Raw genomic sequence first — 16227 nt, 5'->3', positions numbered from 1 at the left:
TGCCCTATAAAGTCTAGAGGAAGACCAGGCTTGTGCTCCCAGCTGAGGACTCCAAGATGTTCCCATCACCTGAGGATTAATGTCTGACAGGTTCTCCTGGGTCTTCTCCCCTGGAAGGTGGACCTCAGAGCTGCTGTTCTCAGACCTCCCTCCCAGCCTGTAATGTTCCTTCCCTTCCTTTCCTGCCTCTCAGCTCTATCCAACAGGAAAGTGCAAGGAAGCCTGGTCTAACTTCCCACTTGCAGCCACATCTCCCCTTCTTGTGGGCAGACACCTCAGTCTTGGACATGAGGTCTACAGCCCTACATCCTTTCTGCACCAGATCCTGAACACTGGGAGGATTTTACCATTTTTTTTGGGACATTATCATCATTGCTGATTTTGCTTTGCTTTCTCTCCATGTATTGGAAAAATGAAAATGTCCCCCCTCAATCAGAGGGGACCAGCTTGGACCCTGAAGGAGCCTCTGCAGGAAAGGTGAGCTGGATGTGCTGCCCCCGGGCAGGTGGTGGCCTCATTATAGCGCTCTGGGGCAATTCGCCACAATTTGCTCCTATACTATTTCATTGGCTGAGTTCACTCTGGTCCCAGGTTTATTGTAAAAAAAAAAAATAAAATAAATCAAAGTACAGATCATTTACCCAAATGTATCTTTTTTTGTGCGTAAAGAGAAAAAAAATCGATTTTTAATTACAACCATTAACAAAAAAAATGAAATTTGCAATTCTTTGGGTGGCCTGATGGATTGCCTGAGTGACAGCTGAAATTGACACTTGCTGCCTCTTATCCTGGGCATTTTGTGCAATTTCTAATTGCAGGTAGTTTGTGGGTTTTTTTCTCCTCTGCCTTGGATTACATGGGAACGAAACGATTACCTCAAGAGGCATGGGTTAAGTGCAGCAAAAAAAATCAATCTAGATTCAAATTGCTTCATTAAAGAGACACAGCTTTTGTTGGAAATGGTTTAAATGCCTCCTGGAAAGTTCTTATTTGTTGTTTGGAGCTTCTGTGTATGGGCTGCAGGGAATAGAACGTGGTGGCAGATCCTGGGGAAGGTGATGTCTCACCATAAGCAGGACCCCACGAGTCTGGGCACCAGGACCCCCCACATCATGGTAAGCACACCTGACACATCTAACCAGAGACAGTACACAGTGCTGATGGATCACTGATAGGTGGGGGAGCCTGGGGAGACAGGGGACATGGCAGTCAGGAGGTGTGCATGACCACACAGCAAAATACAGGGGGACACAGCTGTAACCAATCATCTACCTATCTATCTATTATCTGTCTATTATCTATCTATCTATCTATTATCTGTCTATTATCTATCTATCTATTATCTATTTATTATCTATCTATCTATCTATTATCTATCTATCTATTATCTATCTATCTATTATCTATCTATTATCTATCTATCTATTATCTGTCTATTATCTATCTATCTATTATCTATCTATCTATCTATTATCTATCTATTATCTATCTATTATCTATCTATTATCTATCTATCTATCTATCTATCTATTATCTGTCTATTATCTATCTATCTATTATCTATCTATCTATTATCTATCTATTATCTATCTATTATCTATCTATATATCTATCTATTATATATCTATCTATCTATCTAAATATCTATCTATTATCTATCTGTCATCTATCTATCTGTTTACCTGTCTATTATCTATCTATCTATTATCTATCTATCTATCTATCTATCTATCTATCTATCTATCTTCTATTATCTATCTATCTATCTATCTATCTATCTATTATCTATCTATCTATCTATATATATATGTTTACCTATCTATTATCTATCTATTCATCTATCTATTTATTCATGATATATCTATCTATTTACATATCTATTATCTATCTATCTATATATTATCTATCTATTATCTATAATCTATTATCTACCTATTATCTATAATCTATCTATTATCTATCTATTATCTACCTACCTATTAAATATCAATTATTCCATGTATTGATTTCCTAAACATATACATTTATTTGTAACAGTCATATTTATCTGACTATATAATCAATCTTATTTAACTATCGTCAATCGTTCTTACACGATTTAATTTTAATTTATAGCAAGTTTTCTTCTTTCTTTCTTTCTTTCTTTCTTTCTTTCTTTCTTTCTTTCTTTCTTTCTTTCTTTCTTTCTTTCTTTCTTTCTTTTCTTTCTTTCTTCTCATCTACACATCTATCCCTGTAACTCTTTTATTGACTACTCTACAGTAAAGCATGGCGAGTTTTAGTTTATGTGGGAACACGATCTAATTTTCTCTTTATATATCTTTGAACTTGCAGTAAATCATTAATGGCATTTGTAATACTATTCACTTGTGAACTGTACATAGGAAAAATGTAGATTTATATCTGTTCTATGATTAATTTTACAGATTGAGAATTGATGATATACATTAGATAGATGGATAATAGATAATAGATAGATAGTAGATAGATGGATAGATAGATATATAGATAATAGATAGATGATAGATAGATGATAGATAGATAGATAGATAGATAGATAGATAGATAGATAGATAGATAGATAATAGATGATAGATAGATGATAGATAAATAATAGATAGATCATAGATAGATAGATAGATAGATAGATAAATAATAGATAGATAGATAGATAGATAGATAGATAGATAGATAATAGATGATGGATAGATAATAGATATATAATATATAGATAATAGATAGATAGATAATAGATGATGGATAGATAATAGATATATAATATATAGATAATAGATAGATAGATAGATTATAGATAGATAATAGATGATGGATAGATAGATAGATAGATAGATAGATAGATAGATAGATAGATAATAGATAGATAATAGATAGATAATAGGTGATATATAGATAATAGATGATAGATAGATAGATAGATGATACATAGATAGATAATAGATGATAGATAAATAATAGATAGATGATAGATAGATAATAGATGATAGATAGATAGATAGATAGATGATACATAGATAGATAATAGATGATAGATAAATAATAGATAGATAGATAATAGATAGATAATAGACATACTTAGATAACAGATAGATAGATAGATAGATAATAAATAGATAGATGAAACAAATATGTGTATACTATTTTATTGAGAAGAGTTTTGCCTATAATTTGTTGAATGACCCTGAAATTCGATTGATGCAGAAAAGTATTATATTTGAAAATTATTAAACAACAATCAACTCCTGAAATTACAATATGAGTAATACAAATACACACACATTGATATATATATATATATATATATATATATATATATATATATATATATATATATATATATATATATATATATATACACGAGTTTCTAGATCTTGATCATTTGGGATCTTGTACACTTCCAGCAGTGTTTCTGGTCACTGGCTCTATTGCCGCATGGACGGTGCTTCACACCACTGGCTGCTGCCGATCACTTAGGACAGTGATCGGTGTCTGTCCCTCAGTGCAGTCCTGGGAGCGGACGTGCCACCAGGAAGGGGTTAATGTCCGCGTTTCTGTGGAGATCTATACTGGACGCCATGTCTGCAGGTGTCGCCTGATGGTCGGGCAGATCTGGGGTCTCCTCTTCCCTCTTTAGTTGTGCGGTCTGTGGAGGGCGGAGAGGGGAGTTCTTGCGATCAGATCGCCCCTCACACGGTGCTCCCTCCGGGCTCATCCCCGGCGATCTCTAGACAGGATCAGGATTGTTATTATTGGCGTTTTGGCGCACGGAGTGTGAACAAGGCCCAAGTCCGCTGTGCGGCGGCATCATCCCGGCTCCCGCCGTGTGCAGTGTCCCTCCTGCTCCCGGTCCCGGCAGTAACACGCGGTCCTCAGAGTCCTGGGACTTTCCTGTCAGTCCCGCACACTGTGTCCTGTCCCTTACTATAGAATTACAGGGAGAGAAAGCAAAGAAATCTCAACATCCTGGGGCCAAGTGTGTAAGAAACCATGAGATTACAATAATATCTGTATACAATGGATAGATAGCCAAGGAATCATTTACAGTTTATACATAAAGTACAGAATATAATCCAGACAACTATAAAGAGAATAACAGTCAGAAAATATGCTGTACACAAGAATTACTGACTGCTGGGAAATTAGGATATATATATATATATATATATATATATATATATATATATACACATTAATAACCATAAAAATATACTGTATGGTGACCTGAAGACTGTTCATATTATCGATTCATTGGAAATATTTCCAAATTTACCATCAGTCATTATTGGTGATTATTACCTACAACACATTTCCGGACATATATATATATATATATATATATATCTTCTGATAAATTAGGTAAAATTTTATATAGTAATTTTATTCAGTGTATATAGTATACATTGCACATCATAAAGTTGGTCTGTATAATATATATATATATATATATATATATATACTGTGTATATATATATATATATATATATATATATATATACACACCAATGATGTGCAATATATAGATATATACTATATATACTGTAAACTGTATAAAATTCATGCTGTGTGCATATTAATATTGCACTCTGTCTATATACAATATACACAATAATATGTACTTCTATATGTTTTGAGATGTATGTATTTATACATTGTGTGCATCTATAGAATATATGTGAATATATAGAACAATGTCTATCTATTCATGTATCTTAATGTTTTTATAACATTATAACAATCCTTTCTATCTCTAGATACAAAATAAACCATATATAATACAATATCTTGTACATCTATGTAGTTCTGAATGCAATACATAATACATACTTGAACCATACACATTATATTTATACATAGCCTAATTATTCATATTATCTATAATACTGTGAAATACAAGCAGTTCATGGATTGAATGCAATATACAATATTTAATATCTAATCCTTTAAATCAGATCAACATTTAGCCCATACATTCTTTAGTGCAGAATACACTATATATATATATAAATATATATATATATATACATACACACACACATTTACATATATATGTACATACATGCATACATACACACATTTATATCATATAGTGTATTCTAGGCTAAATAATGTATGGACTATATTTTGCTCTGCTTTGAAGGGGTTATATATTATACATTGTATTATGTCCCATAGGTCAAGACATATTAAATGATCTATTTAGTCTACAAAAAAATATCCACACAATTTATTGATCAAAAGAAATACAGAATCCATAAATTTTATCTGCTTGAAAACAGTAAATAATATGTGAAGACAAAACATCGGAAGCAATATGTAAAGTTTCATTTAGGTCCTGATTTTGTTCTGCCACATATCCAAATTGAAAAAAAAAAATAAGGATAAATTTACATTATTTATCTTTTACACAAAGATAAATGTAAAAAAAAAATTGAAATTTAAAAAAAACAAATATAAATCTGGCATATCCATTCACTCAGTACATGAAACGATTATGTATAATCCATGTAGTCTGTATGTCAGAATAAATAATGTAGTCAATACAACACAACACAACACAATACAATACAAGTCAACAGAACACAACATCCAGTCAATGGATCAGAACATCAAAAATAATAGATACGGTGTGTAGATCAAAAAGGAATGTACTGTATAAATCAGATACAATTCATATATCAGGTATAAACATAAATATGATATAGAATCCATGTAGTTCAAAGATTAAAATACAATAAATAAACAATACACTGTAAATATCAGAAAAACATATAATCCATAATATATAATATATAATCCATAATTTATAATCCATAATCTATCATATGTAATCCATAATATATAATCCATAATATATAATCCATAATTTATAATCCATAATATATAATCCATATATATATATAGATAGATAGATAGATAGATAGATAGATAGATAGATAGAGATAATCCATAATATATAATATGTAATCCATAATATATAACCCAGGCCATAATATATAATGTATAATCCATAATATATAATCCATAATCTATGATCTGTAATATATAATCCTTAATATATAATATATAATCCATACTATATAATATGTAATACATAATCTATAATATATAATGCATAATATATAATATACAACCCATAAAATATAATATGTAATCCATAACATATAATCCATAATATGTAATCCATAATTTATAATCCATATTCTATCATGTATAACCCATAATATATAATATATAGTCCATAGTCTGTAATATATAACCCATAATATATAATATGTAATCCATAATATATAATCCAATATACAATACATAATATGTAGTCCATAATATATAACCCATAATATATAACATGTAATCCATAATATATATATGTAATCCATAATCTGTAATATATAATCCATAATATATAATATATAACCCATAATATATAATATATAATCCATAATATGTAATATATAATCCATAATATATAATATGTAATCCATAATATATATGTAATCCATAATCTATAATATGTAATCCATAATCTATAATATATAACCCATAATATATTATCCATACACTGTATATGTCAGACCAACATTTGCATTTAATTCAGTCTATAGATCCGATATAAATACCCATATACTCTATATATCAGAACCTTTGAGTCTATCGATGACATAGAATATATTACCTGCTCACTGTATGTGTCACAAGAACATTTGTGATTCATATAATCAGTATATGGTATGTATAAGAAGATGTGATATAGTCCATGCATCCTATAGATATATTCTATACATTCTATAGATTCCATACAGGCCATGAATCAGATATACTATATAATCCATACATTGCGCCCAGCAGAACATGAGCCGTGTCATGTATATAGATGTGCTTACACGAGAGCACGTCCTGCACTGTATGGAGGAGACATATTGACCCCCAGTCATAAGCGCTGACAATGGATCATGGATCAGTTGTTTCCCTTTAGTTTCCCACCGTCCTGATTACTGAGGCCCATTGTGATGTAGATCTGCAGCGAGGGCTCAGATAGTGGCATGTTTACACTATATATTACACCCCGGATGTACGGAGAGAATAATATTTATGCGTGAATCAAACAAACAAGAACAAGTCCCTGTATGGATGATAACTACCATATCTTATACATGTGACGGTTGGTTTAGGGCTAGATGCCCCACAGGCGCCATATTATTGTCATTAATCACTTGTAAGCCCTGTTGTCATATCTGGGGCAATGTAAAGGAATAATATTGTTTATTTATTGGCCATCTTCATCATTATGATGTGGAGTGTTGTCAGCCCCATGTAATGTCTTCCAGGCAGGGTGGTGTCACCGCTGAGGACTCCTCTTCTGGCAGAGATGTCCCTCTGCTCTTTACTTATAAATATCCAGTGCAAGTCTAAGTTTACTGTCAGCATCTTTATGGTCAAGTTGTTCCATATGTAGGGAAAGTGTAACTGGGCCGTAACGCATCATTTGTAGCAGGGCCATTCAGAGGGGTCTTTGGTCTCCTCTGGGGGACCAGCTCTTGGATACCTCTGCACCCCCTAAAGCTTCTCTCCATCATTCAGCTGCAGCGATTTTATCATCCACCTTTAGGCCTCATTGATTATTGAATTTATTTATTATGTTTGATTTTTTTTAAAAATCCACATATTCCACTCAATTATTGGGGATAGAAACTAATACAGATTGGATCCGATGGGAATCAAGATTGAGAGTTCAAAAATAGAACCTGATTAAACTGATTAAAAAATATATACAACCTGAAATTATTACGGTGTATACATTACCGATGCCATAAATTATCACAAAAAAATGCAAAAAATAAAAATAAAAAAATAAAAGCAAAGTGTACTTAGATTTCAAAAAGAATCCAACAAATAATACTTAATAATTAATGATCATTTATATAAAAAATATATACAACCTGAAATTATATACATTACCGGTGCCATAAATTATCACAAAAAAATGCAAAAAAAATAAATAAAATAAAAGCAAAGTGTACTTAGATTTCAAGAAGAATCCATCAAATAATACTTAATAATTAATGATCATTTACATAAAAAATATATACAACCTGAAATTATATACACTACCGGTGCCATAAATTATCACAAAAAATGCAAAAAAATAAAAAAATAAATAAAAGGAAAGTGTATTAAGATTTCAAGAAGAATCCAACACATAATACTTAATAATTAATGATCATTTATATAAAAAATATATACAACCTGAAATTATATACATTACCGGTGCCATAAATTATCACAAAAAAATGCAAAAAAATAAAAAATAAATAAAAGGAAAGTGTATTAAGATTTCAAGAAGAATCCAACACACAATACTTAATAATTAATGATCATTTATATAAAAAGTATATACAACCTGAAATATTTATATTCATTACTGGTGCCATAAATTATCACAAAAAATGCAAAAAAAAAAAATAAATAAATAAAAGCAAAGTGTACTTAGATTTCAAGAAGAATCCAACAAATAATACTTAATAATTAATGATCATTTATATAAAAAATACATACAACCTGAAATTATTATATTCATTACCGATGCCATAAATTATCACAAAAAATGCAAAAAAAAATATATAAAATTAAATTCAAAGTGTACTGAGATTTAAAGAACAATCCAACAAATAATACTTAATGATCATTAATAAAAAAATATCATTTTTTTCCTATGAATGAGATGTTTAATAATTCATCTTAAACTCAAAATAATCCGCTATGATCCATTTTCCAATTGAATGACTTGATCTATAGATTAAGCAGTAACCAGAACTCTTCCATGCGGTCCGGCCATACATCTGCCCCCCTGTAGAGAGTCTCCTATTTATTCCTAATATTCGGATGTTTTCTTATTCCACATGTTAGATTTTCCATTTTTTAATCGACTCGAATAAATCCACTTTTTAAATTTTTTTTATATGCAGTATTCATTATTTTTAGGATGTTGCGATTAATTGTTTTGTCATTAAAAAAAGAATGTGCAATAAAATGAGGCTTTTATATATAAGAAATGTATTGAAACAGTGCGGTAAGTCTATGAGGCAGGAAAAAAAATAGTTCCATGAATAGAATATTCTACTGGATATTCCCCGTTTACTCCTCCTCTGTCCTTCTTCTTGCTCCCCTTCTTTCTGTCTCCTTTTCTTGTCCCTGTGACCTTACATTATTCATAATCGTTACATATTTCGGAGGACGGAAAGGTGAGAGAGGTGTAGAGTCTTCTTGGGCTTAGTGGTGCATTCAATCAGTTTTTTCTGTATAGAAGGACTTATCTTTGGATTCTAGGCATTTATACTATACCCGGTGGAGGCAAACTTCAATAAGAATGGTAAAGTAGTGGAAAAAAAGGTTAATTAGCTAGGTTAATGAAGGATCTTTCTTTTTTTTTTTCTGTTTCCAACATTACATAATAGGGTTAATCACTCATCACTTCACACATTTACTTAATAAGAACAATATTGCGTCCATGTTTCACGTTTCGGATACATGTGTATTGTACGGAATGTCTGTATGTTTGGTTGTTCTGAGAATGCGGATAACATCTGGCCACTTATACAGCTGTCACATTGTAGCACACAGACATAAAGGATAGTTGTTAGCGAGCGCTCTGCCCAACTGTATTCTACAACTTTGGATGGAATTAGCAAATTATTTCCAAAGCAATTCTTTTAAAGAATCCTTCGGAGTCTGCTGAGGTCGTAGTGGTCTGAGCAGTTTACAAATACTAATGGTCTTTGTCACATTTCAGGTACTTTCCAACACCATTTTGCACATTCATTCGCTGCAGATCAGTATGGTGTGGTGCTTCTGCATAGATACATGATACATTTATAAATATAGGACTTATTGTCATACAGACACATACACGCTCCCTGGGCCTCATTGGTAGATATCACCAGAATTATCACTGCTTGATTCACAAACAATCTTTAACGATGATCAATTTTCAATCTCATTTTTTTTTTCAATTTTTATTTTTCAATTTTAAATGTAAATATGCAATTCTACCTATACCTGGAATCAATGGTGCTATATAAATAATAATAATAATAATAATAATAATAATATTACCTATCAGCACTGATGTATACATAGGAAGCGTATACCATACAGCCACGGATGTCAGTGGCGCATGTTTGGCCGCAGAGTGTGATACATTGTGTATATGTTCTGCGGCCCTGTCCCAACCAAGCGATAAATGTATTCACCTTGGTGTTCAATGATTTCAAGTATATACAATAATTATTCACACAGTGAACGCAATTATTTTTCCTTCAACGAGAAGTTTATTATTTTCTTACCCTTTATCCGTGTTAAAACTAAATAATTAAATATATATATATATATATATATATATATATATATATATATATATATAGCGAGAGCGATAAAGAGAAAAAAAGGGTATTAGATGAGAGTTAGACAAATAGGTTGAGTATCGATAGATAAAATAGATAGATAATAGATAGATAATAGATAGATAAAATAGATAGATAATAGATAAAAGATAGATGATAGATAGATAATAGATAATAGATAGATGATAGATGGATAGATAGATAGATGATTGATAATAGATAGATAGTTAGATAATAGATAGATAAATAGATGATAGATAGATAATAAATAGATGATAGATAGATAGATAGATAGATAGATAGATAGATAGATAGATAATAGATAATAGATAGATGATAGATAGATAATAGATAGATAGATAGATAATAGATGGATGATTGATAATAGATAGATAGATAATAGATAATAGATAGATCGTTAGATAATTGATAATAGATAATAGATAGATAGATAATAAATAGATGATAGATAGATAGATAGATAGATAATAGATAGATAGATAACAGATAATAGATAGATAATAGATGATAGATAGATAATAAATAGATGATAGATATATAATAGATAGATAATAGATAATAGATAGATAGATAATAGATAGATAAAAGATAATAGATAGATGATAGATAATAGATAGATAATAGATAGATAATAGATAGATAGATAGATAGATAGATAGATAATAGATAGATAATAGATGATAGATAGATAATAAATAGATGATAGATAGATAATAGATAATATATAATAGATAGATGATAGATAGATAATAGATAGATAGATAATAGATAATAGATAGATAATAGATAGATAATAGATGATAGATAATAAATAGATGATAGATAGATAGATAGATAATAGATAGATAGATAGATAATAGATAGATGATAGATAATAGATAGATGGATAATAGATGGATAGAGAGATTGATAATAGATAGATGATAGATAATAGATAGATGATATATAGATAGATAATAGATAGATAATAGGAAGATAATAGATAGATAGATAATAGATAGATAATAGATATATAGATAATAGATAGATAGATAATAGATAGATAATAGATAATAGATAGATAATAGATAATAGATGATAGATAGATAATAGATGATAGATAGATAAATAATAGATAGATAGATAATAGATGATAGATAGATAGATAATAGATAGATAGATAGATAGATAGATAGATAGATAGATAGATAGATAGGGCTTGAGAAAGGATATTACATCCGAAACATTGCCACGCCATTCAGGCATTAAAGTCCACTTATTTTTTTCAATCCTTTTGTGCTGCTTTCCTTTTTTGAATCTAGATAGATAGATAATAGATAGATAGATAATAGATAGATGATATATGATAGATAATAGATGATAGATAGATAGGTAGATAGATAGATAATAGATGATAGATAGATAATAGATGATAGATGGATAATAGATAGATAGACAATAGATGATAGATAATAGATAGATAGATAGATAGATAGATGATATATGATAGATAATAGATGATTGATAGATAGATAGATAGATAGATAGGTAGATAGATAGATAGATAATAGATGATAGATAGATAATAGATGATAGATGGATAATAGATGATAGATAATAGATAGATAATAGATGATAGATAATAGATAGTTGGATCATAGATGATAGATAGATAGATAATTGATGATAGATAGATAGATAGATAGATGATATATGATAGATAATAGATAGATGATAGATAGATAGATAGATAGATAGATAATAGATAGATAGATAATAGATAGATAATAGATGATAGATAATAGATAGATAGATAATAGATGATAGATAATAGATAGTTGGATCATAGATGATAGATAGATAGATAATAGATGATAGATAGATAGGTAGATGATATATGATAGATAATAGATAGATGATAGATAGATAGATAGATAATAGATAGATAGATAATAGATGTTAGATAGATAATAGATGGATAGATGATTAATGGATAATAGATAGCTAGATAGATAATAGATGATAGATAATAGATAGATAATAGGTAATAGATGATAGATAATAGATAGATAATAGATAGATGATAGATAATAGATAGATAATAGATAGATAGATAGATAGATAGATAATAGATAGATAATAGATAGATGGATAATAGATAGATAGATTAGATAAACAGATTGCATTTTTTTTTAGCTGAAATGTCGCCACATATGGGCTAATAAAGTTCTCTATTTCTGGAAATATGTTCAGTAGTGCTGTTTTGTTTATTTTGCATAGATACATGTGTAATAGAAAATATGATATGTAAACTTAATAATGTGCTTTGTATTGTAGATACGTTTCCATTTCGGTTTCGATCAGTTACAGTCGGATAAATATCTTACATTTAATAGAAGTATTTAATTCCTGGCATTTTGCAAGAAAAACTTGTGTCTAACATTTTAAGAGATTAAGATGTTCACAAGCGTCAGATTTGCTGCGGAAATAAGACCGTTAACAAATAGTGATAATGACAATAGCAGCAATAATACTACTACATAATATTAAACAATGGTAGTCATAACAAAATACATTAAATTAAAGTTACATTGCAGACAGAATTTTTAAAATAATGCATTGCTAATTTAAACATATCTTGAATTTAAAAGATTTCTAATTTTAATTCGACAAGTGTGATAAAAGTAGAATTTCTAAAATAATAAAATAATAATAATGCAAAAATAATATATATAGATATAAAGATACATATATAAATATATATATATTTTTTTTTTTTCCAAGGTTCATCTACTAATTACACTCTGATTACACACATGAATATTACTGTAATTTCCTAATTCTCTCCTGTATATTATATGTAATTAAGTCCGGCAGACTTTATGAAACATATTTTGTATATTCTGGATTGGGATAAATGTTGGTTCCTTAGAGTCAAATATTGCTCAGATATTAGATACGATCGCCTTCTCCTGGTAATATGATATTGCATAGATCATTTCCCCGGGTGACACAAGGACGGAAATGATAAGAAAACGGATCCATACATTACCAACACTGACTAGTATCAATATCATTAAAATATTAAAATTTCTCCTCTCTTAAAAATTTAAATGTTTTTAAGCTTTTTCTAAACGCAAAGGACTTTGTTTAAAGCCCGCTATAATTTATATTTATTATGAACCCTACATAAAAGGGAATTGACTGATATTATATATGTCTAAAAACATTTGATATATTGTTAATTCCCAATAATCAGATGTTCATGTGCTTTGCTCAGGTGAAATGTTCTAACTTTAGGAAATCACATTTTGTAGATTGTAATTGGCGTAAATTTTTGACATTCATTGATTAATTTATTATCATTTTTTTAGGATTGATTTATGATGAATAGAAAAAAAAATCTATGGAAAACGGAATAGCATTGTGGGATAGAAGCGCGGACACTTGGTGTTTCTTGCATGTATCAGCGTCTTGTAGTTACTCTTGTTACTCCAGGTTCGCACTACTATAAAATCGAACACTCAGTAAAAGGATCTTCGATTCCTGTGAAGAATCAGTAGCCAAATATCTGCAACCAGGCGGTGATTTTGGTGTATATTTGGCCAGTATATGCCATTACAGCTGTACACACATGAGGTATACCCTGGAGGCCTATGCCGGGTGCGGATGTTTGGGCGCGCAGTGCGATACGTCTGGGGTACATGTTCTGCAGGTCTGTCCCTCGGGTTACGGTTCTTCCCTTTGGTGGTGGATGCCTGGAGAATTGTGTCCGTTCTTCCTTGCATAAAGGATGAATGAGGAGCTGAATATAAGGGTCGGGGGATTGGGAGCGATCGCTTCATTTCAGGGCAGATTTCTGTGTCTTCCATAATCCATCATTATTCAGATACATTCAAATTATATGTAACTGTCAAACCCGACAAGGTCCAGTGTAGGTAAAATAATGTGTATGACTACATAGCAATCACAGTAATATCAGAGCAGGTCATTATGTAATGCGTCTCCCCGCAGGAAAACCCACCGGAGTCAATGCTATACCACTATATCCCTATACTACTGCTAATACACCACCATTACATTACTACAGTATTACTATACTACCACAGTATATTATTATACTATTGCTATACTGCTATACTATCACTACTACACTACTACCATATTACCATACTTACTACTACTGCACTATACCACTGCTATCACTACTGTATTATTATACTTACTACTAGTATACTATTATATCACTACAACTATATTACGGTACTTTCCTACTACTATATAGCTGTTCTACATCATCACTACTACACTACTACCATATTACCATACTTACTACTACTGCACTATACCACTGCTATCACTACTGTATTATTATACTTACTTCTTACCACTAGTATAATATTATATCACTACAACTATATTACTATCCTACTACTATATAGCTGTACTACATCATCACTACTACACTACTACCATATTACCATACTTACTACTACTGCACTATACCACTGCTATCACTACTGTATTATTATACTTACTACTAGTATACTATTATATCACTACAACTATATTACTATCCTACTACTATATAACTATACTACATCATCACTACACTACTACCATATTACCATACATACTACTACTGCACTATACAACTGCTATCACTACTGTATTATTATACTTACTACTAGTATACTATTATATCACTACAACTATATTACTATCCTACTACTATATAACTGTACTACATCATCACTACTACACTTCTACCATATTACCATACTTACTACTACTGCACTATATCACTGCTATCACTACTGTATTATTATACTTACTACTAGTATACTATTATATCACTACAACTATATTACTATCCTACTACTATATAACTGTACTACATCATCACTACTACACTGCCACCATATTACCATACTTACTACTACTGCACTATACCACTGCTATCACTACTGTATTATTATACTTACTACTCGTGTACTATTATATCACTACAACTATATTACTATCCTACTACTATATAACTGTACTACATCATCACTACTACACTACTACCATATTACCATACTTACTACTACTGCACTATACCCCTGCTATCACTACTGTATTATTATACTTACTACTAGTATACTATTATATCACAACTATATTACTATACCACTATACTTATACTATATTACTATACTACTACATTGCTATACCACTACTACACCACTATTGTATTACTATACTATCCTACAACACCACTACTGCTCCTTTTACCATACTGTTACTATATAACTATACTATTATACCATCACTACTGTACTACTACCATATTACTATCCTGCTACTATATTACTATACTACTACTACACTACCACTGTTTTCTTATATTTTACTACTAGTACACTACAACTTAAGTATATTATTATACTACTGTTATACTACACTACTATACCACTACAACTATATTACCATACTACTGCTAGATTATACTTCTACCTTACTATCACTAATACTCTGCTACTATATCAACATACTTACTACTGTAATACACTATTATACTACTACTATAGTTCTATACCACTGCCACATTACTATTGCATTGTTATACGTATTATTAGTATACTATATCACTACAACTACATTAGTATACTACTAATATATAACTATACTACTGATAAAATAGCATACCACTGTGACTACTGTACAATTATACCACTACTATTGTATTACTATACTTACTACTACTATACTATACTACTACTTTCCTATGTTACCACTGTTACCTATTACTATACTACTATTACATACA

The 16227-nt window shown here is 30.1% G+C and overlaps 1 protein-coding gene across 1 annotated transcript in view; it reads left to right on the top strand.

Annotated features, from left to right (window-relative positions):
• The first annotated feature begins 257 nt into the window (after nucleotides 1-257).
• Nucleotides 258-16227, top strand: part of LHX6 (LIM homeobox 6) — a 225995-nt gene continuing 210025 nt past the window's right edge. The window contains exon 1 of the mRNA XM_069755548.1: nucleotides 258-477. Coding sequence (XP_069611649.1) covers nucleotides 400-477 — 78 coding nt within the window. The 5' untranslated portion in view covers nucleotides 258-399. The remainder of the gene's footprint in view (nucleotides 478-16227) is intronic.

This window comes from Ranitomeya imitator, chromosome 2 (genome assembly GCF_032444005.1).
Source record: "Ranitomeya imitator isolate aRanImi1 chromosome 2, aRanImi1.pri, whole genome shotgun sequence".
NCBI classification, from domain to species: Eukaryota; Metazoa; Chordata; class Amphibia; order Anura; family Dendrobatidae; genus Ranitomeya; species Ranitomeya imitator.
The sequence above is the reverse complement of the archived record's forward strand: the minus strand, read 5'-3'. Positions and strand labels throughout refer to the sequence as shown.